This window comes from Eptesicus fuscus, chromosome 7 (assembly GCF_027574615.1).
Source record: "Eptesicus fuscus isolate TK198812 chromosome 7, DD_ASM_mEF_20220401, whole genome shotgun sequence".
NCBI lineage: Eukaryota > Metazoa > Chordata > Mammalia > Chiroptera > Vespertilionidae > Eptesicus > Eptesicus fuscus.
In genome coordinates this window covers 92,167,481-92,186,932 of record NC_072479.1, presented here as the reverse complement: position 1 = coordinate 92,186,932, position 19,452 = coordinate 92,167,481, and the positions used below count along the sequence as shown (strand labels likewise).

At 42.2% G+C, this 19,452-nt stretch overlaps 1 protein-coding gene across 4 annotated transcripts in view; it reads left to right on the top strand.

Moving 5' to 3' along the window:
- Nucleotides 1-15,592: 15,592 nt before the first annotated feature.
- The window catches only part of ANKS1B (ankyrin repeat and sterile alpha motif domain containing 1B), an 808,746-nt gene continuing 804,886 nt past the window's right edge, over nt 15,593-19,452 (top strand). For all 4 annotated transcript variants that reach the window (XM_054719390.1, XM_054719389.1, XM_054719388.1 and 1 more), the window contains exon 1: nt 15,593-15,763. In XM_054719390.1, coding sequence (XP_054575365.1) covers nt 15,630-15,763 — 134 coding nt within the window. In that variant the 5' untranslated portion in view covers nt 15,593-15,629. The remainder of the gene's footprint in view (nt 15,764-19,452) is intronic.

Below are 19,452 nucleotides of genomic sequence, written 5' to 3'. Positions count from 1 at the left end.
TATTAGAGTGAAGTAATCCAGAAAGTGAAATGTTCAAGGACCAAAAAGGAGTAAGCTGTGGTGTTGGAAGATAACTTCAACAAGAATGACTAATGGGTGCTATGATCTGATGGTACAAGATTCAAAGATGACTGTTTTTGAAGAGACCAGGGAGGGAAAATGTTCTTGAAACAATAAAGTGCAAGAAAAACACCTATCCCACCTCAGGCCCTGTGGTATGAATGATGTGGGAGGAAAAACTGTCACTCCTTGAGAGAGCTGCAGGAGAAGCAAGGCCCTTAAGGGAGAGACAGGCTTCAGTTAGATAAAGTAGGTAAAAGGAATAAGGGAGACGTTAAGGAAATTGATTTTGCTGATGACTGACTTGAGTTCTGAAGGGCCTCACAGTGGAAAGGTTTTGAGTATTGGAGAGGGATGAAAGATGGGGTCAGGAAAGGTGATGTGCAATCTTCATCTCCCTCCTATCTTCAACCTATCAGATCATTTATCCGCATTCAAATATATATAATATTTCCCATCTTTTAAAACAAATTTGCCTAGCCAACGTGGCTCTGTGGTTTGAGCATCAACCTATGAACCAGGAGGTCACAGTTTGATTCCCAGTCAGGGCACATGCCCAGGTTTGGGGCTCCATCCCTAGTGTGGGGCATGCAGGAGGCCGCTGATCAATGATTCTCTCTCATCATTGATGTTTCTCTTTTTCTCATATCTCTGAAATCAATTAAAATATAAATTAAAATTTTTTACTTGAGTTTTCATTTCTATCCAGATATTTCTCCAATCTTCATGGCCAAACTCAGAAGAGTTATCCAAAACAAAGTCTCCATATCTTCACACGCTCTTTATTCTCAACTGGAGTCCCAGTGCATGAAATTCATGCATGGGTAGGATCCCTAGCAGCTGCCAGCTGCTGGCCAGGGTCTCCCTTCCCTTGCCTGCCTGCCGCAGCCGGCAGGCTGGCCCCACCCCCTGGTCGAACTCCTGGTTGAGGGGACAATTTGCATATTAGGCTTTTATTATATAGGATTCCACTGCAACCTGAAGTTACACCTCACCACCACCATTCAACTGAAACTGCTTTTGTACCATCACCCTTTATGTTGCCATATCTAATGAAAATGCACATGTCCTCACCTTACTAGACTTTTTGGAGTTTTTTTTTTTTTTTTTTTTCACACAAATAAATACTCCTTCTGTTGTTGGCTTCCAAGATTCCAACACTCTTGATTTTCCTCTTAATTCATGCCTATTCCTCTTCCATCCCCTTTATTTTCTTCTTCTCTATCCAATCGTTATATGCTGGGATTCCCTGTCTTCTTCTTTTTTTTTTTTAGGTAATCTCATTCATTTCCTGTGGTTTCTAAGTATCTTCTATATGCCAAGACTTCCAAAAATATATTTCCAGCTCAGACCACTGTCAACTCAAACTGCCTCCTCAACATCTTCACTCAGATGTGTTACAATCTCATACTTAAAATGTTCAAAATAGAACTCTGATCCCACTTTCCCTTCTCCTCTTCCCATGTTAATATTCAAGATGAGAATTTTTGGGTATTTCTCATTTTAGTAAATGGCACTACCATTCACACAGCCAAAAGCTTGGATCATTGTTCCTATAATTTCAACTTTTCCTCATATACATGCAATCCATTAGCTTGTCCTGTTGAGTCTCTCTACACATATGTCAATTGCTCACCATTTTCACACACCTTCCCAGTCCAAGTAACATGATTTCTTACCTTCAATATCATCTCAACTTCCATCCTTGCTCACCACCTATCTTTTTAAAGAGAAACCAGAATGATCTTGAAATATAATAAAGATACATCACTCCTCTATTCAAAATACAGCATTGATTTTCAATATACTTAAAATAGAACTTCAAATCCCTAACATGTCTCAAAAGGCTCAGCAGTATCTGACTTCTGACTAATCTATCTTGTGCTTATCTCCACTCCAGCCTTAAGGAAATGCTCACATGTTGTTCCTTCTGTCTGTAATGCTCTTTTCCCATTTCTTCACCAGTTTACTTCTCAGTTTTCAAATCCCCACTTAAATGCCATTTAAGTGTTTGGCTTTTAATATAATATGCAGATACACTTATTAGAAATAAGTACACTTTACTTGGTTTTACTGGATTCATTGATTGCTACCAGCTCTTTTATAATATGACTTCCCTTTTGGAGTTGTTTTGATTCTCCCTTCAGTCATCCCTAATATTTTCAAGAAAATTTTTCAGGAAGGATAAATGGGTGATATATATTCATGACTAGCTCTTTAAAATACACACACACACACACATATATAATATCCTATATAATGAAGAGGTAATATGCAAATTGACAATCACTCCAACACAAGATGGCTGCCCCATGTGGTCAAAGATGGCTGCCCCCATGTGGACATAAATTGGCCGCCACAAGATGGCCAGCAGGGGAGGACAGTTGGGGCAATCAGACCGGCAGGGGAGGGCAGTTAGGGGCAATTGGGCCGGCAGGGGAGCAGTTAGGTGTCGGTCAGGCTGGCAGGGGAGTGGTTAGGGGGTGATCAGGCTGGCAGGCAGAAGCAGTTAGGGGCAATCAGTCAGGCGAGCGGTTGGGATCCAGCAGTCCTGGATTGTGAGGGCAGTTGGACATCCCTCGAGGGGTCCCAGATTGGAGAGGGTGCAGGCTGGGCTGAGGGACACCCTCCCCCCCCCCAATGCACAAATTTCATGCACTCGGCCTCTAGTGTGTGTGTGTGTGTGTGTGTGTAATTGATTCCAGAGAGGAAGGGAGAGAAACATCAATGATGAGAATCATCCCACATGCCCCACACTGGGGATTGAGCCTGCAACCTAGGCATGTGCCCTAACTGGGAATTGAACCATGGCCTCCTGGTTCATAGATCAATGCTCAACCACTGAGCCACACTGGCCGGCCCAGCAGTGATATATTTTTTCTAAACATTTTATGTCCAAGAATGTGTCCTCATTAAAACAACAACAACAAAACAAAACAGTTTAGTGGGTTTTTATTTTCAGGTTACGATATTTATGTCCTGTCATGAAAGCAACACTGTTGGTTGCCTACCCAACAGCCATTTCCCATTCTTATTATGAGAACTCTGGTTTTGTTTGGATAATCCATTCTTCTCTACCCATGCACTATACTAAGCCAGTTGCATTCTCCTTAAAAGTGATTGGTTTAAGAATGGGCATGTGACACAAGCCTAGCCAGTGAGATCTTTCTTCTGCTTGATATTATAATGTCTACTTGTAATGTCTGGAACTGTGGTACCATCTTATGAATAAAACTAGTGGCCCTGCACCCGAATCCGTGTGCCAGTAGCTCACCAGTAGCTCACTGCCGCCCTCCTGTAGCTCTCTGCCCAATGCCCCGCCCACCTGTAGCTCCCTCCGCCCCCCCTCCCAATAGCTTGCTGTCCTGCCCCCTCCTGTAGCTCTCCGCCACCCACTTGTAGCTCGCTGCTCCACCCTCCTGCTCATCTGTGATCCGGTCATTATGCGGTTGGTCGTTACACTTCATGGCATAACGACCATTTGCATATTACATCTTTATTGTATAGGATAATGAGTAGCTCAGGACAAGACTGGTCCCTGAGCTTGGCAAAGCTGAAGCCCTGGGCTTCTTGAAAGGCCCCCAGACAATGACGGAGCAAGGATATATCCATTTTCATTCAAGATGGGGCTGCTATAATGCAGTCTTGACCCTGGACGTGGGCTGGCATAGATTGTTAGGACAGCATTGCAGAAGTCTACATTGTAATTTGATGTCTCCCCTGACCCAGGTCTTTCCCTTTCACAGGCGTCATTTCCCAGTCATCATTTTAGGCTCCTCACTCTGCCTCAGTGTCTGCTTCTTGGAAAACTTACACACCCTCTGAACCTGAAACACTCTCTAAATTTATTGGCCTAACAATGTCTGTGCCTTGCATAAGTGAAATGTGTGGACTGCTAACTCAGGCCAAATCCTCAATGTGCATGAATACTATTGCTTCTAAATCATTTGAGGCTTTTTCTTCTCTGTTTTCCTCTCCCTCCTACATCAAAAATATTTTCCTATAGTATTATTTTTACCAGTATACAAACGTGTTGTAAATATTTCAACCTAAAAATTCAAACAAAAAACTTCCCTTGACCATACATACATTCCCCTTCAGCAATTTTTTCCCCTGCTCCTCTGTAGAGAAAAGCTCTTCAGAGCATTGTGTGCCTTCCTGGCCCTCTCTCTCTTTTGTCCCCATTTTATCTTGAACCAACTGCAATCAGGTTTTGTCCCTACTATTCCACTGAAACTATTCTATCTCCACTTTGCTTCAGGTCTCAGTCCTCATCATATCTGACCTCTCAGAACCAATCAACACAGTTGATCATTTCCTGCTTTTGAAACACTTGCTTCATTTGGTTTTCGGGACTCACTAGCCTGTGTTTTTCCCCTACCTCACTGGTTGCCCCTTCTCAATCTTTTTAATGAGTCCTCCTTATATTCCTAAGTGTCCCAAGACTCAGTTTTGGCTCTTCTCTGTCCATACTTATTTCCTAGGAGATCTCTTCCAGTCTTATAGCTTTAAATACCACAGATACATTGACTATTCCCATATTCATATTTTCAGCTCTGACTCATTGCTTGGACTCAAACTCATATACTTGACTTCCACCTGGGTATTTCTCAGTTTATACTCGGTGTCACTAGACTGGCCAAGCACAGAGGAGGGGCATCGATTTTAATCATTTGAGATGAGTCTATTTTATAAATTTTCTATGTTTTACGTGCAGATTATACATGATATTTAAAAAATAATTTTGTTTAGTTTCCTTTGTTTTTTTACTTCATTTTCTTTATTTCTATTATATTATGTTTCTCAGAGAAAGGTTTGAGGTTGCTTTATTTTAAAAATATTATTCACAATAAATCAGGATCTATGTTAGTCATTTTCAGGTGTATAATTTAAGTAATTTAGTTTGGTGAAAAAAATCTATCCTCTAGTGATCACCTGAAAATATATTGATAAACTATGTGCTTCATCTGTTCTATAATTTTGCCAGCTTTCAATGTCATGCTTATTAGTATTTAGTTTCTGGAATCTGTTTTTTTATGTTTTGAAAATGTAAACATCTGTGCATCTTCAGTCTTCTGGAACTCCTGTGTTCTTCTTGATTTCTCAAAATTTAGTGATAATTTTTCTATCATTACATCACCTAGTATTACTATATTTTATACTCATGGATGCAAGTCATCTGTGGCTGAAGACTTAACCAGTTGAACGGAACTATGTGTATTCTTACTGTGCTTTAATTGTCTAATAATTATGTTTCTTTAACCCTCTTATTTATTTATTTATTTATTTATTTATTTATTTATTTGGTTAATCCTCACCTGCAACCCAGGTATGTGCCTTTGTCAGGGAATTGAACCTGTGACCCTTCAGTGCAAGAGCTGATGTTCTAATCACTGAGCACACTGGCCAGGGCTAACCCTCTTAAATTTGAATGTAATGAGTATAAGCAACACAGTATTTAATAATAGTTTACTATGTCAAGCAATAAGCTTTTCCTTCTAATTTTTTTCAGAACCAGTTAAAAAATGTCTGAAATGATCTAATTATGACTTTTGCTTTAAACTGTGTAGTAAAGAATAAATTTTAAGAAATATTAACCATCCTTATTTGCCTATTACTATATTTAAATTTTGATAAATTGTCTGGAAGGCATTGAACATGGTTGTTTTTCTCTAAGTATTATCCTGGGATGCAAGATTAAAATGAAAGGATTTATAAGAATAGACATATAGATCAATGAAACAGAATTAAGAATCCAGAAATGGATCCACACTTATTCGGTGAATTGATTTTCAGTAAAGGTGTCACAGAAATTTAATAGAAAAAGAATTTTTAAAAAAGAACATAGTCTTTACAAGAAATGTTTTTGGGACACCATATATCCACATAGAAAAAAATAAACTTTGATCTTTCTTTATACTATACACTAAAATTAATTCAAAACAATCATAGACCTAAATGTAAGAGCAAAAACACATACCTTCTATGGAACAAAGCATAGAAGAAAAATCCTTGTAACCCTGGGATAAGATACGAAAAAGCATGAACCATGAACGGAAAAACTGATAAGAGTTTCAAAAAAATAAAATCTTTTGTTTGTTGAAACCATTAAGAAAATGAAAAGACAAACTTCAGCTTGGGAAAAAAATATTTGCAAAACATATATCTGACAAAAGACATATCCAGATGTGATTAAGAACTTTTGCAACAGCTCTAGCCAGTTTGGCTCAGTGAATAGAGCGTCAGCCCGAGGACTGAAGGGTCCCGGGTTCGATGCCAGTCAAAGGCATGTACCTCAGTTTCAGGCTTGATCCCTGGCCCTGGTTGGGGCATGTGCAGGAGGCAACCAATCGATGTGATGTGTATCTCTTATGCCGATGTTTCTGTCTGTCTATTCCCCTCCCTTCCACTCTTTCTAAAATCAATGGAAAAATAACTTCGGGTGAGGATTAACAACAACAACAACAAAAACAAAACTTTTGCAACCTAATAATAAGTCAAAAGGAAGAAACAGAAAAAATATCTGTATTCGTTGGTATTTAACAAAAAAAGCTCAACATCATTGGTTATTAGGAAAATGCATATTAAAACTGCAATGAGATACATACCTATTAGAATAGCTTAGAAAGACTGAAATGCCAAGTGTTGGTAAAGACGTGGCAACCAACATCTAATCACTGAGCACACTGGCCAGGGCTAACCCTCTTAAATTTGAATGTAATGAGTATAAGCAACACAGTATTTAATAATAGTTTACTACCTCAAGCAATAGGCTTTACCTTCTAATTTTTTTTCAGAACCAGTTAAAAAAAATATCTGAAATGATCTAATTATGACTTTTGCCTTAAACTGTGTAGTAAAGAATAAATTTTACGAAATATTAACCATCCTTATTTGCCTATTACTGTATTTAAATTTTGATAAGTTGTATGCTTCGATGGAAGGCATTGAACATGGTTGTTTTTCTCTAAGTATTATCCTTAGAGGTAACAATTTGTCAGTGCCTTAAAAATGGAAACAAACCCCTTCTACAAGACCCAGCAATGCCACTCCTAGGTGTTGACCCATCAGTGAAAACACACGTCCACACAAAGATTTGTACACAAATATCCATAGCAGCAGAAGGGAGGGAGGTTGAGGAGCTGGGTGAAAAAGGTGAAGGGAATAAGAAGTACTAATTGGTAGTTACAAAATAGTCATGGTGATATAAAGCAAAGCACAGGGAATATAGTCAATAATATTGTAATTACTATGTATGTGGTACTTGTAATATTGGAGGAACACTTTGTCAAGTATATGATTATCTAAAATTTAGTAAATCAAATGCCTTCACTTATTTTTTTTTTTTAATTGTTGACACTATTACAGATGTCTCCATTTCCCCCACCTTTGCCCACCTCCACCCGGCTCCCATCCGCCGCCCCTGGCCTTCACCACACTGTTGTCTGTGTCCATGGGCTATGCATATATGTTCTTCGGCTAATCTCTTCATGCCTTCACTTCTTTAGTCTCATTTATTGTGATTCTCAAAACATCAATCAACCCTGTTGTTATGAACTGAATTGTATCCTCCCCAAATACATATGTTGAAGTTATTAGCTTTTATTACTAACCCCCAATAGCTAAGAATGTGATTGTATTTGGAGAGTCTTTAAAGAGGCAATTAAGTTAAAACGAGGTCATTAGAATGGGCCTTAATCCAATGTAACTGGTGTCCTAATAAGAAGAGAAAATTAGGACATACGCACATAAAGCAAATACTCGGTGAGGGCATCGGGAGAAGATGGCCATCTACAAGCTGAGGAGAGAGGCCTTAAAAAAACACAACCCTGTTGACACCTTGCTGTCAGACTTACAGCCTCCAGAACTGTGAGGAAATACATTTCTGTTGTTTGAGCCACCCAGTCTGTGGTACTGGGTTACTAATATACTTACAAAGGTGTGTGTGACACTTCCGTGTTGAACCGGATGGCTTCTAGTTTTCTAAGCTAAAACGAGGTCACACCAGGATTGCAAACCAGGTCTTCTGAACACAAGGCTAGTGCCTTCCCTTTTACAAAACCGTAATTTATGGTATAATGGAAAGAGTGCGTTGGAAAGCATTTAGGTACCAATGTAGAAGATGACACATCCATTTAGACAGATGATGTTAGCTACTGAGTCCAGGGAAAAATATCTCACAATTACTCCCCTTCTGTTCTTGGCTGCAAACCCAGCCCAGCTTGGTCCCCCAGTTGGCAGGCTTGGACCTCAGCTGGGTGACAGGAAGAAGCTGGCCCATGAATATGGAAGGTGGGAGGACTTTGGATTGTGGCAAATAAATAATTAGTTGCACATGTTTCTTTGTTAGCGTAAGAGAATTAAGAAGCATATGTATGCTGGACAGTTATAGTTAGAATTAACGATTTAATTTTTCATATTCAGCTTAGCTTTGTTTTCATGTTGTTTCATGCAACTAATTCCCATTCCTATTCATTGATCCATAAAGTATACCTAGACATGAGAAAAAAAAAAAAAGGGTGCAGGCCATGGTTTACTTATTTGGGTTTTCTTCATATGAAGAAAGAGGGGAACCTCTTTGAAGGGGGCTAATTCTATTTAAAAATGAATCAGAGGCCATATACAAGTAAAAAAGCAACTTTATCTTTAGAAAAAGCATTTGGATAATACTTTAAAATTTTTGAAATTAAGAACATGCAATAACAACAATAAACTTAAATTCCATAAAAATACAAATGTGAATGGGAGAGGTGAGTGAATTAGACAAAGTAAGAGCAAAGGTAAAGAAAGAGATGGCAGGAGGTGACTTGGGAATTTAGTTCTGAGAGTATAATTCCCGACTGTTCTCTAAAGAGCAAGGTGTAGTGATTCCCAAACGGCTCTCTGCATGGAACATTCTATCTCCACCACCTGCTTCTCTTTGCCATTTTTGTGCTCAGGTCTCAGGCCTTGTGCTCACCTCTAAGACTTAGATGCCCCTGTTATTCACACCCATCTTCTTTGTAGCACGTGGCGCATTTGTGAATACTTGTTCCTTGTCTCTGCTCTTAAATAGAATGTGAGCTCCATGGCAGTTGTGACTATATTTGCCTTGTTCACTGATGAATCACCCAGTGAGCTTCCTGGCATATCACAGACAATGAGTGAATGAAAAGATGAGAAATGTATACTTTATGTATATCCTTAAGGCCAAAATAAGCTTGTTTCTTATAAAGTTTTTGAAGGAGAAGCAATCTCTAAGATATTCCCTATTGCCTGCTTTCATGTGAGAATAAGTGAAAGAATTACCAGAAAAAGAAAAAGAAAAAAGAAAGAGAACAGGGTACTTTTCCTTAATTTCTGGCATTTTTTATTACTTTCCATGGAATCTTCATGAGGAATGAGAGTATGTTTGTTTTTACTCATTATTCTATTACTTAGAGCAGTAGATGGCATATAGCAAATTCAATAATACAGATGCAAGTTCAATAATACAGATGCATACATATCTCTTATAACAAAAACATACTGAATAAAATACAACTGAATATTAATAAAAACCAAGGCAAAAATATGTAAAGAGTAATGACTAAGATGCAAAAAGATCACAAATATGTCAAACTTTAAATTTGGCTTAGTTACCTGAGAGCTAATGTGGAAAGTGAAAGTCAATTTATTAATTAAGATGATCAGAAAATGAATTCCTTAGGGGGAGCAAACATTCCTGTATAGTTTAATGTAAGTGTGGGGTTCAATATAGAATTCACTAAATAAGTAATGGACAAAACTTCCAAGAACATTCCTACACCCCATGGATAACAGATGCCATATAACTGCTGATAATAGTCAAGGACTTTGCCTTACACTTCAATTCAATGAAAAATTGTGCAAGGGACAGAACTGGTCAAATGTATAGCCAACTGGTTGCCCAAGGTTACCTAATGCAAACCTCCTAAAGTTCTTTCCTGGCAGAACTATGTGGGTAGGGTTACCTTGCTTTCTAGACAAGATTCTGGTTCAACTCTGGCTTTCTTTCTGTCTTGATGTGCCGGTGTTATGAATCACTAAGAAGGGCAGTGAGCTTTCTTCCACTTCCTACCCCAAGATGGTGGGCATACTTGGATCAGGACCTGTCTCAGCATGCTTTCCAAAGGCAGCCCTGAAAACACATCATTCTCTTCAGTCCTCTGACAGCCCCTTCTGAGACAGGCTTTAGACTGGTTGGGTGTATCTATATATATAAAAGCCAAGCGACCAGAATGACAGAACGACCGGAACGACTGGTCGCTATGATGGGCACTGCGGCGGCCAACCAGCCCAATCGGGGCCCCTCTCGGCCCCTCTCAACTTCCTGCGGCCCTTCCCTCTGGCCAGCCCTTCCCCCAATTGGCCCCCCCACACCTCCTGTGTCCCCTTTCCCCTGCCAGCCCAGCCCTGATCTGCCTCCATCAGGGCAGGTGGCTGGACCCCACCCATGCACGAATTCGTGCACTGGGCCTCTAGTAAAGTCATATTTGTAGATCCAACTTTCTCCATTGGTAGGTCTCAGGGTGCACATTTACAGAGAGGTAGGCCCCAGTCTCATTTTCAGTCTCATTTTAGGAATCTAGGGATCCCTACATTGTGTGGGATTTAGATACTTACCTGACCTGGTAATAAAAATGATGCTCTAATGAGATACTCATTTGGTTCCTTGTGTCTACTCTCAGTTGGTTAGAACCTAGAGAACATGGGTGATTGACATTCTATGGCCTTCAACACTCATGACCATAAATTCAGAAAGACTGCAAACATCATGATATGCTTGCTGCCTGGGTTTCCTCAGGAAGACGATGAGAGGCAGAGTTTGTGCCAAGCAGGTATAAGGAGACAAACAAATGAAATGCAGAACGTGAAAACTTGGTCTTCTTTTTAGATATCTAGTATCTTCATATTCTGTAAGCTGAAGCTGTTGACTCCTATCCCACAGCCTATCAGCCCCAGTAACTGCAGAGCTCGACATAAAGAAAGTAGATATTTTCCAAACCCACTCCCTAAATCACAGGGTTATCCTCTCTTAGCTCAGCTGATAACTTGATGCTGTAAAACATCATCATTTCCTCTTCCTCACTGAAAACAGACTTTGGTATATAATTCTAAGATTGATCAAGATCCATGTTCCTCCCATTTATGTTTCCAAAGGCTTTTTTTTTTTTTAATGGGTGTGAAAACACTTCTATACTTGTTTTGTCTTTTGCTTTATCTCCTTTTTCTAGCCTCAATCCCTAGTACCTCTTTTTATTAATCCAAGAGGAGTGACTAGCAATATGTATATATTGGAGTAATAATTCTCAAATTGCCAAAAATATACACAATTAGATCTGTACTAGTATATATCAGCTTTAGAATAAGGGATTCAGAGGTTCTTCAGGAATTATAATATCTACCTCATAGAGTAAATATCATATTGTTATATATAATATACATTATGCGTACATAAATATAGTAAAACTTGAGGCCCAGTACATGAAATTAGTTCCTAAGTTCCTAGGCCTGGCTGGTGATCAGGGCCGATCTGTGGGGCAACCGGTGGGACGATCGGGGGGACCCCGCTCACACCCGCCTTGACTGGACTAGGGCCTGCGGGCTGGGGGCAGCTCCTGCATTGAGTGTCTGCCCCCGATGGTCAGTGCGTGTCATAGTGACTGGTCATTCTGCCGTTTGGTCAATTTGCATATTAGGCTTTTATTATATAGGATTGTGTTATTATGTACTAGGAATGATACTAGATTGTTTACTTTGTCTCATTTAATCCTGACAGGTACAGGTGTGTGTGTGTGTGTGTGTGTGTGTGTGTGTATAATACAATAATATCCTATATAATAAAGGGCTAATATGCAAATAGACCAAATAGCGGAACAACCGGAACTGAACAACCAAACAACTGGTTGTTATGATGTGTGCTGACCACCAGGGGGCGTGTGTGGAACATGGTGGGTGTCGGCTGTGGTGGGATGGTGGAGCAGGTGAGTGGGGGTGCCAGACCAAGGCGGGGCACTGGTTGCTGTCATTGGGGTGATCCTCAGGTGGCTACTGAAAATTCTTTGCTCCTGCGCACTGCGGTCCCTCCTAGTGCTCGCACCTGCTGCCGGTGCCAGCCCTGCTTGCACCCACAGCTGGTGCCAGAGTTGGCACTTGCACCCGCTGCTGGTGCCCAGCCCTGGTCCTGATCGCTCGGCGCCATCGGTGGGTGCGAGTGGCAGCTGCCAATCCTGATCACTCCTGAGGGCTTCTCCACCTCCCCCTGCTCCTGAGGGGCAATTGGGGCAATAGCTGCTGCTTGCAGCTGCTGCTGGCGCTGGCCTCAATTGCTCTGTGCTGTCAGCAGGTGCAAGTGAGGCCGGCACCGTCAGTGCATGGGAGTGGCAGCAGGAGCAGGGCTGCCAGCAGACAGGGGGGGCGGGGCATGGTGGGAGGGGCTGGGTGGGGTCATGGAGGATGGGCCAAGACCAGCCCCTGTGCCTACTGCAGCCTCGTGGCCCACTGTTCCTTTCAAGGTGTATGAATTCGTGCACTGGGCCCCTAGTATACTATAGATACAATTATATATACGGTATATAATGAGAAAAAGAATCTAGTATCATTCCTGGTATGTAATATGCATTTACAACTGTTATTAATATTGAGAATAAGGAACATAGATTTTGATAAAAATATTCGATTACAAAAACCTGGAGAATAGATAATATATTTTATGTCTTGTAACTAAAAACAGAATAGAACTTGATTGCAAATCTATCCTATGCTTGATTTATAGCTTCAATTATGCATATGACTTAAAGGACTTACACCATATGTCATCATAGGCATAGAATATTAGGGCTGGAAAGGCCAGTGAAGACCATCAGACACAACTTCTTCATTTCACATATTTCACATGCATGCAAACTGAGGTCTAATTGGTCCCCAAGACTTTCTGGCTATTTCCACCATATACAGATGCAAAATATCTTAATGAAATCTGATGTTTAAAAAAATCTGGAGGTGTTTTTTGTTTGTTTTTTTGCCTCTTCAGATTTTTGGAAGTATGTTTTCACTTTTAATTTGCATGTTAGTTCCCATGCAGCCGCGCCTTTCTCCTTTTCAACAAGAAGCTATGATGTGATTAAAATCAAAGCGTTTGGAGTTGGAAAACTGCTCCGAGTATCAGATACTGCCTGGAACTGTGGAACTGATCCTTAGAGTAAGTCATTACTAATGGTTTCCCATTGGGAGTTGATTCTGATAAGACGACTCAGGAGCCTCCCGATCACTAACTCAGCTGTGATTAAATGTTGCATGTGAAAACTGGGGGTGATTTTTAGCTCTGAGCAGTTGAATACTTACAGTATATTTTGGAAAAAGTGTGTTTTGCTTAGGTGACAACATTAGGAAAATGGCAACTTTCAAAATGAATTCAATGGCTTTCTTCTTTAACTGGTCTGGTGGTCCCATGATGTCAAGGATCATGTTATTATCACATATAATATCTTATCATTAAAACAGGTTCTAAAACATAAGGAAACAAGCAAAAAAAAACAAAACAAAAAACACACACTAGTTCAAAATCTACTTCCTTCAGGAAACCTCCCATGAGAAATCATAATTTACCTAATACTTCGAACCTTTCTATTGAAATCACAGAATACTGAATTCCATAAAAAATTTAAAAAATATACTTGTGCTGTTATTTATTACTAAACATCTTTTTTTAAAAAAATATTTTTATTGATTTCAGAGAGGAAGGAAGAGGGAGAGAGACAGAAACATCAATGATGAGAGAGAATCATTGATCCAGCTGCCTCCTGCACGCCCCCCACTGGGGACCAAGCCTGCAACCCAGGCATGTGCCCCTGACCAGAATCGAACCCGGGACCCCTCAGTCCGCAGGCCAGCGCTCCACCCACTGAGCCAAACCAGCCAGGGCACAACACATCTTTTAAGCCTTCCCCAGTTCTTTATTTAAAATCCCCGCCCATAGCAGGCGGCGCTGGGTTTGCACCTTGGCTAACTTTCTAGCTGCATGATCTTGGAATAGTTAAGTTTCCTCATCTGTAAAATAGGGGTAAACATGGTACTCATCTCACGGGATGGCTATGAGGGTTGCGATAACATACGGAAAGCACTTAGCATAGTGTGCGGTACAGAGTAACTGCTTATCAAATGCCTGGGATCGTTACTGCCTGTCCATTCTAATTTTTTCCTGGAGGCAGGAAGGTGTACTAGGAAGAGCCTGGGCCGTGCAGTGAGTCAGTTCTGGTGTTGCCACCACTTACTGAGAAATCGAATTAACCCCTTGTGCCGCCCCTTTCTCATTTCCAACACGGACATGCTGGCAAGACTATCCAGTTCACTGGGTTGCCGAATGCCTAGTATGTCCCTTGACTCCCCAGTACACTTGTGAAGTGTGTCCCAAGGGCAAGGCACAGCAAGGCAAGGTGTCACAAGAAGTTTCAAAAAGAAAAGAAACGCCTGTTCTCCGCTCTGGGCGCGGAGAGCATCTCCCACATCCAGGTCGGCCACTCGCAGTGCATTGCGGATGACACATGCAAATGGCAGTGGGTCTCCACCCCATGCCCCTTCCTCTCGCGCCCGGGGTTCAGCGAGAGCCCCCTCTCCTGGTGTTTTTCCAAGTCAGCAGCTCCTCCCAGCCCTAGCGAAGCTGGGGCCGTCACAAACCGCCCAGAGCCACAGCAATAGGAGAACACAAACCTCTCCCTTCTAACCCAGGGCAGCGCTCCGCCGGCTCGGGGAGGTGAGCCTTCGGGCGAGCCCTGCTGCCTGGAGGAGGGTAGGAGCGCGGCCGAGGGCCCCTTTCCAGCATCCCCGGCCTCCCGCGCCCGCCATGGAGGCTTTTCCTCCAGCGTGGCGACCCACCCGAGGCGTGGCGGCGGCCGGGAGAACTCCAGTCCTCACACGGTTAACCTTCTCCCGAGGCGCCCGGAGGAGGGAGGAGAGAGGGTCCCCCCCCCCCCCGCCCACGAAAAAAAAAAACACACGAGGATCACCTCGGCCCGGGGCCCCGCCCCCCATTCCGGGCCCGGCCTCCTCCGGCCCCGGCCCCGCCCCCCTCCCTCCTGGGGACCGACCCGCGGCCGCACCTGCCGCGCGCACACGCCCCCCGCGCGCCGGCCGCCCCGCGCGCCAGGCCTCAGCGCCGCCGCGGCGCGCCCCCCCGCCCGGCCCCCGCCCGCGCCCCAGCCGCCCGCGTCCGCTCCGCCCGGCCTCGGCGCGGGCCCCGGCCGCCCGAGCCGCAGCCGCCGCGCCCCTCCCCGCCGCCCCACCGCCCAGCCGGCCCGCGCGAGGCTCCGGCGAGGACCCGCCGGGGCGCGAGGCCGCCGCCGCCGCCGCCGCCGCCGCCGCGGCCGTGCACTGCGCTCCGGCTCCTCCTGCTCCGACCTCCTCGGTCCTCACCCTCCGACGCCCGCTCCTGCGAAGCACCCGGGTGGCATTCTCTTCGGGCGGGGCGGGGAGGGCCCTGCATATATTTTTTTTTGGGGGGGGGAGTGGGGTGGGCGGGGAGAAGGACCCGGAGGGGGAAAGGACCCCGCGAGGGAGTCGGGGGAGAGACTATGGGGAAGGACCAGGAGCTGCTGGAAGCGGCTCGCACGGGCAACGTGGCTCTGGTGGAGAAACTCCTGTCTGGCAGGAAAGGAGGGATCCTGGGCGGTGGATCCGGACCCCTGCCCCTGTCTAATCTGCTCAGGTAAGGACGTGGGGGGGGGGGGACCGCCCCGGGATTGCATCCCTCCGGAGGCATGCTGATGGATACGTGCTGCTCCTGGGGGGGGGGGGGGAACTGCACCTGCTGGCGGCCAGCGGCTCATTCTTAAATTAGACAGGGAAACGGGGTGTGTGGAGAGGAGGCTGGAGCCTCGGGTTCTTGGAGTAATTTTACAATAGCCTTCCATCACGGCGTCAGCCGCTACTTTTTCTCAGAGCCGCGGTGCAGAACTTGGACCTGGACTCGGGTGTTGCTGGAAAGGAAATCGGTGTTCCGCCTGCTTTTCCATCAGTGTTTATTCTGTCGCTCCAGCCTCGAACCCAGCCTTTTTTTTGTGTGCGTGTGTGTGCGTGTGTATCTATTTAAATGAGGCTGTCAGAGAAGCTCTAGCGTGAATGCCTTTACCCTGCACAAGCCACAGCCTTTGCTTGCTGCTGCCTTCGCTCGCAGAAGGCATTTGCGCTGCGGTGGGTGAGGAGGAGAGGGAACCTTCCATGAGATGGCATCGGGATCAGGGTGTGGGTGAAACTTGATGAGGCGGCCCGGCCGCACTTTGTTACCTGGAGATAGCCGAGTGGAAACTTGGTTATTTTGTATCTCAGGATCGGGATCCTGTATTTGGAACATGGTAGAGGCCTTTGACTGTGGAGATGTTTCAGGTGAGGCTGATACTGCTTGGAGAATCTTTCTAGGATGACATTTTTTTTTTAAAAAAAATGTCACGGTCTTTATTCAGCAAGCAGTGCTTTAGAAATAGCAGGGATCATTCACACATTAAAAAAAACACACTATTAACTTAAAAGTTGAATTGATGGACCAATGAGACCTGTTGGGAGGAAGGACGCCTGAAGAATAGTCACCGGATAAAATTCAAGGAAAGCGCTTTAGTTCCTAAAACCATGGCTTTTCCACGTATCCTGGATATTTTGGGAGGCATTATTCATATCTTTACCCCATCTCTTAGGCAACTCAGCTGTACTTGTAAGAAAAAATTTTTTTTTAAAGCCCAAGTGATTTTTATGGTTTTAAAAAGGTGTTCTGTGCTACTCCGAACATGTGCTTAATACAAAACTTTTGGACGATAACAGTGCGTTCTTTACACAGTTCTCATATGGTGTAGTGGTCAGACAATGCAATTAATTGCAGTCCTGGCTAATAGGGTAAATGAAAACATTTGTGCTGCAGTGAAATGAATTTGGTTGGAAAACAGTTGCTGGGATTCAAAAAAGCTCCATTAAGTGATCATCTATACTTGTTGACAGTGACATTTTATTGGAATGACAGTTCACCTCAGAACAATGAATGTTTGTGGAACATTTTTTTTTCGGTAGGTCTTAGAAGTGATGACTCTTGTGTAGACTCCCTTGTTAAATAATTTTCACTTCCATACACGAGTAGATAATGTGCACATATTTTAGATGATAGCTCCAGTAATTGACCCTAGTCACAGATAATTTATACAAAAGCAGTTATCTGGTTACAGTTTTAAGTTGCGGGTAAAATAAATTTATGCCAGGGTGACGTATCAGTTATAAAATATAGCCACATTGATGGCTAGAAACCTATGTGGTTAAAATAGGTTTCTAAAAATAATCAGTTCCTTTGGAACAACATTAAAGAGTTCTTTGAGAACAGGAAGAACTCCAGTTAATTTCATTGAGATAGTTTAAAAAGCCTATTTGTGTGATCAGCAGATATCTATGAAATGCTTTCTCAGTTGTGCCATTTTTAAAAAGAATAGATGTCAAGTTTTAGGAATAAAATACCAACTGTTTAATGTTAGTAAACATTAAATCTCAAAATTGTGACCCACAATGTACCTCTTGAATGAGAGGTTTTCTATTTTGCTGTTTTTCAGAGGTAGTAGCAGTAACTCTACAACAAGAATGCACGTAGAAAACAATGAAACTAAAAGACATGTTCATTAGAGCAGTGGGAACCAAGTTGTAAAAATCAGAATCAAACCCAGTAACTTTAAAACTTGCATTTTTCTACCTCATACTGAATAAACGACTAAAACAGTGTCTTCGAAGAAAATGGGAGTTGAAATTGCATTCTTCGGATGACCATTTGCATAAAACGAAATTCCTAAGAGAAGGCACAGTTTATTTAGTTGTCACTTTATTTCATAAATGATTGTCATCAGAAGTTTATTTATAGGATAATGGAAAATGTGACCCTTCCCACTTCAAACGTGATGACACTTCAAAATTTTAAAATATTTTGGAATTAATTGTGGAATAGGGTTGTCTCTCCCCCCCCCATTTATTACTTGTGTTGTGTAATAGTAGTGTGAGATCCTATGTGAAATGCTTACATGTGTTACCTCATTCAATTCTATGTCAACCTTAAGTGGTCGATCCTCATTTCACAGATGAAGGCCCAAAGAGAGAGGAAGACTAAGAACTTGCCCAAGGTCCCATAATTAGTACTGGCAACGATGTGAAGTTATGTGATTCACATTTGCTCTACTACATCTTATGTGTTATTCATTGAATGTTTTATTTTCAAAAGTTTAAGGTGTATCTGAATATTTTTTTGCTATGCATAATTTAATTTAAAAATCCTTAAATTTTTTTCTAATTAAAAAAAATCTCATCACTGCCATTTGAGGGATCACTAGTTAAGAAATTTTGTGAAGATGCTTTTGATTACATATTGCCTACTAAGTGAGCAGTGGCCATTATGATGGGGAATCAGGTATTCTTGGGTGACAACTGAACTTTTCAGCAACAGTAAGAATGACCTTGAATAAATATATAATTGCTCCAAGCCTTACTGTCGTCTTCTATAAAATGGGAATAGCAAGAGCACCTACCATACAGGGTTGTTTAAGGGTTAAATGAGATGTTAGGCAATGAATGCAAATCATTTAGCACATTGGTGTTCACCATTAGTGTTATTGTAATTTCTCATGCATCTCTAAAGCACTGGACTCTATTTCTTAAGACCTTAATGACGATGGGTTTGCTTCATATTGGACTGGGAGTAAATTTCTGTAGTAGGTTTTCCATTAGAATCACAGAATCTTCAAATAGAATGGGGCCTTTTAATTCAACCTCTCACTTAGAGGAATTACCTCTAACATCCTTTACCAGTGAGTTACTCCAGCCCTGTGAAGCCCTCCAGTGACTAGATCTGTTCCATTTTTGAAAGCTCTAGTTATTTAAAAAATTAATTTTATTGAGTTGAAATCCACCTCCCTTTAATTTCCAGCGGCTCGTATTAGTTTAATTCATCTGCCAGTACAGTTCTTAAGTTGCATGCATTTAGGTATATTGTTTTCTTATAAAACTTCTATATTTTTTCATGGAAGTACCATATTTCCAGCAACCTTTCGTCATGTGGCATTATGGATTAGGTGATCTTAGATTTTCATACTTTTTACTGCTCTATTTTCTTTCTTTGTATATTCTTAAAGTTTGCAATGACTCTCTTGAAGTATAGCGAGCAGAAGTGGACAAAATGCACTACCTGTCATTAGACCAGTGTAGAATACATTGGGACTCAATGTACTGTTGAATTAAAAAAGCAAAACCAAAGAAACAGGTGACAAAATAGCATGTGTAGTATGATCCTACTTTTTTAAAAGAAAAAAATAAGCGTGTGTGAACATTTAGAATGTGCATTAAGAAGTCTGGAATGATAAACACCACAATGTAAACTATATT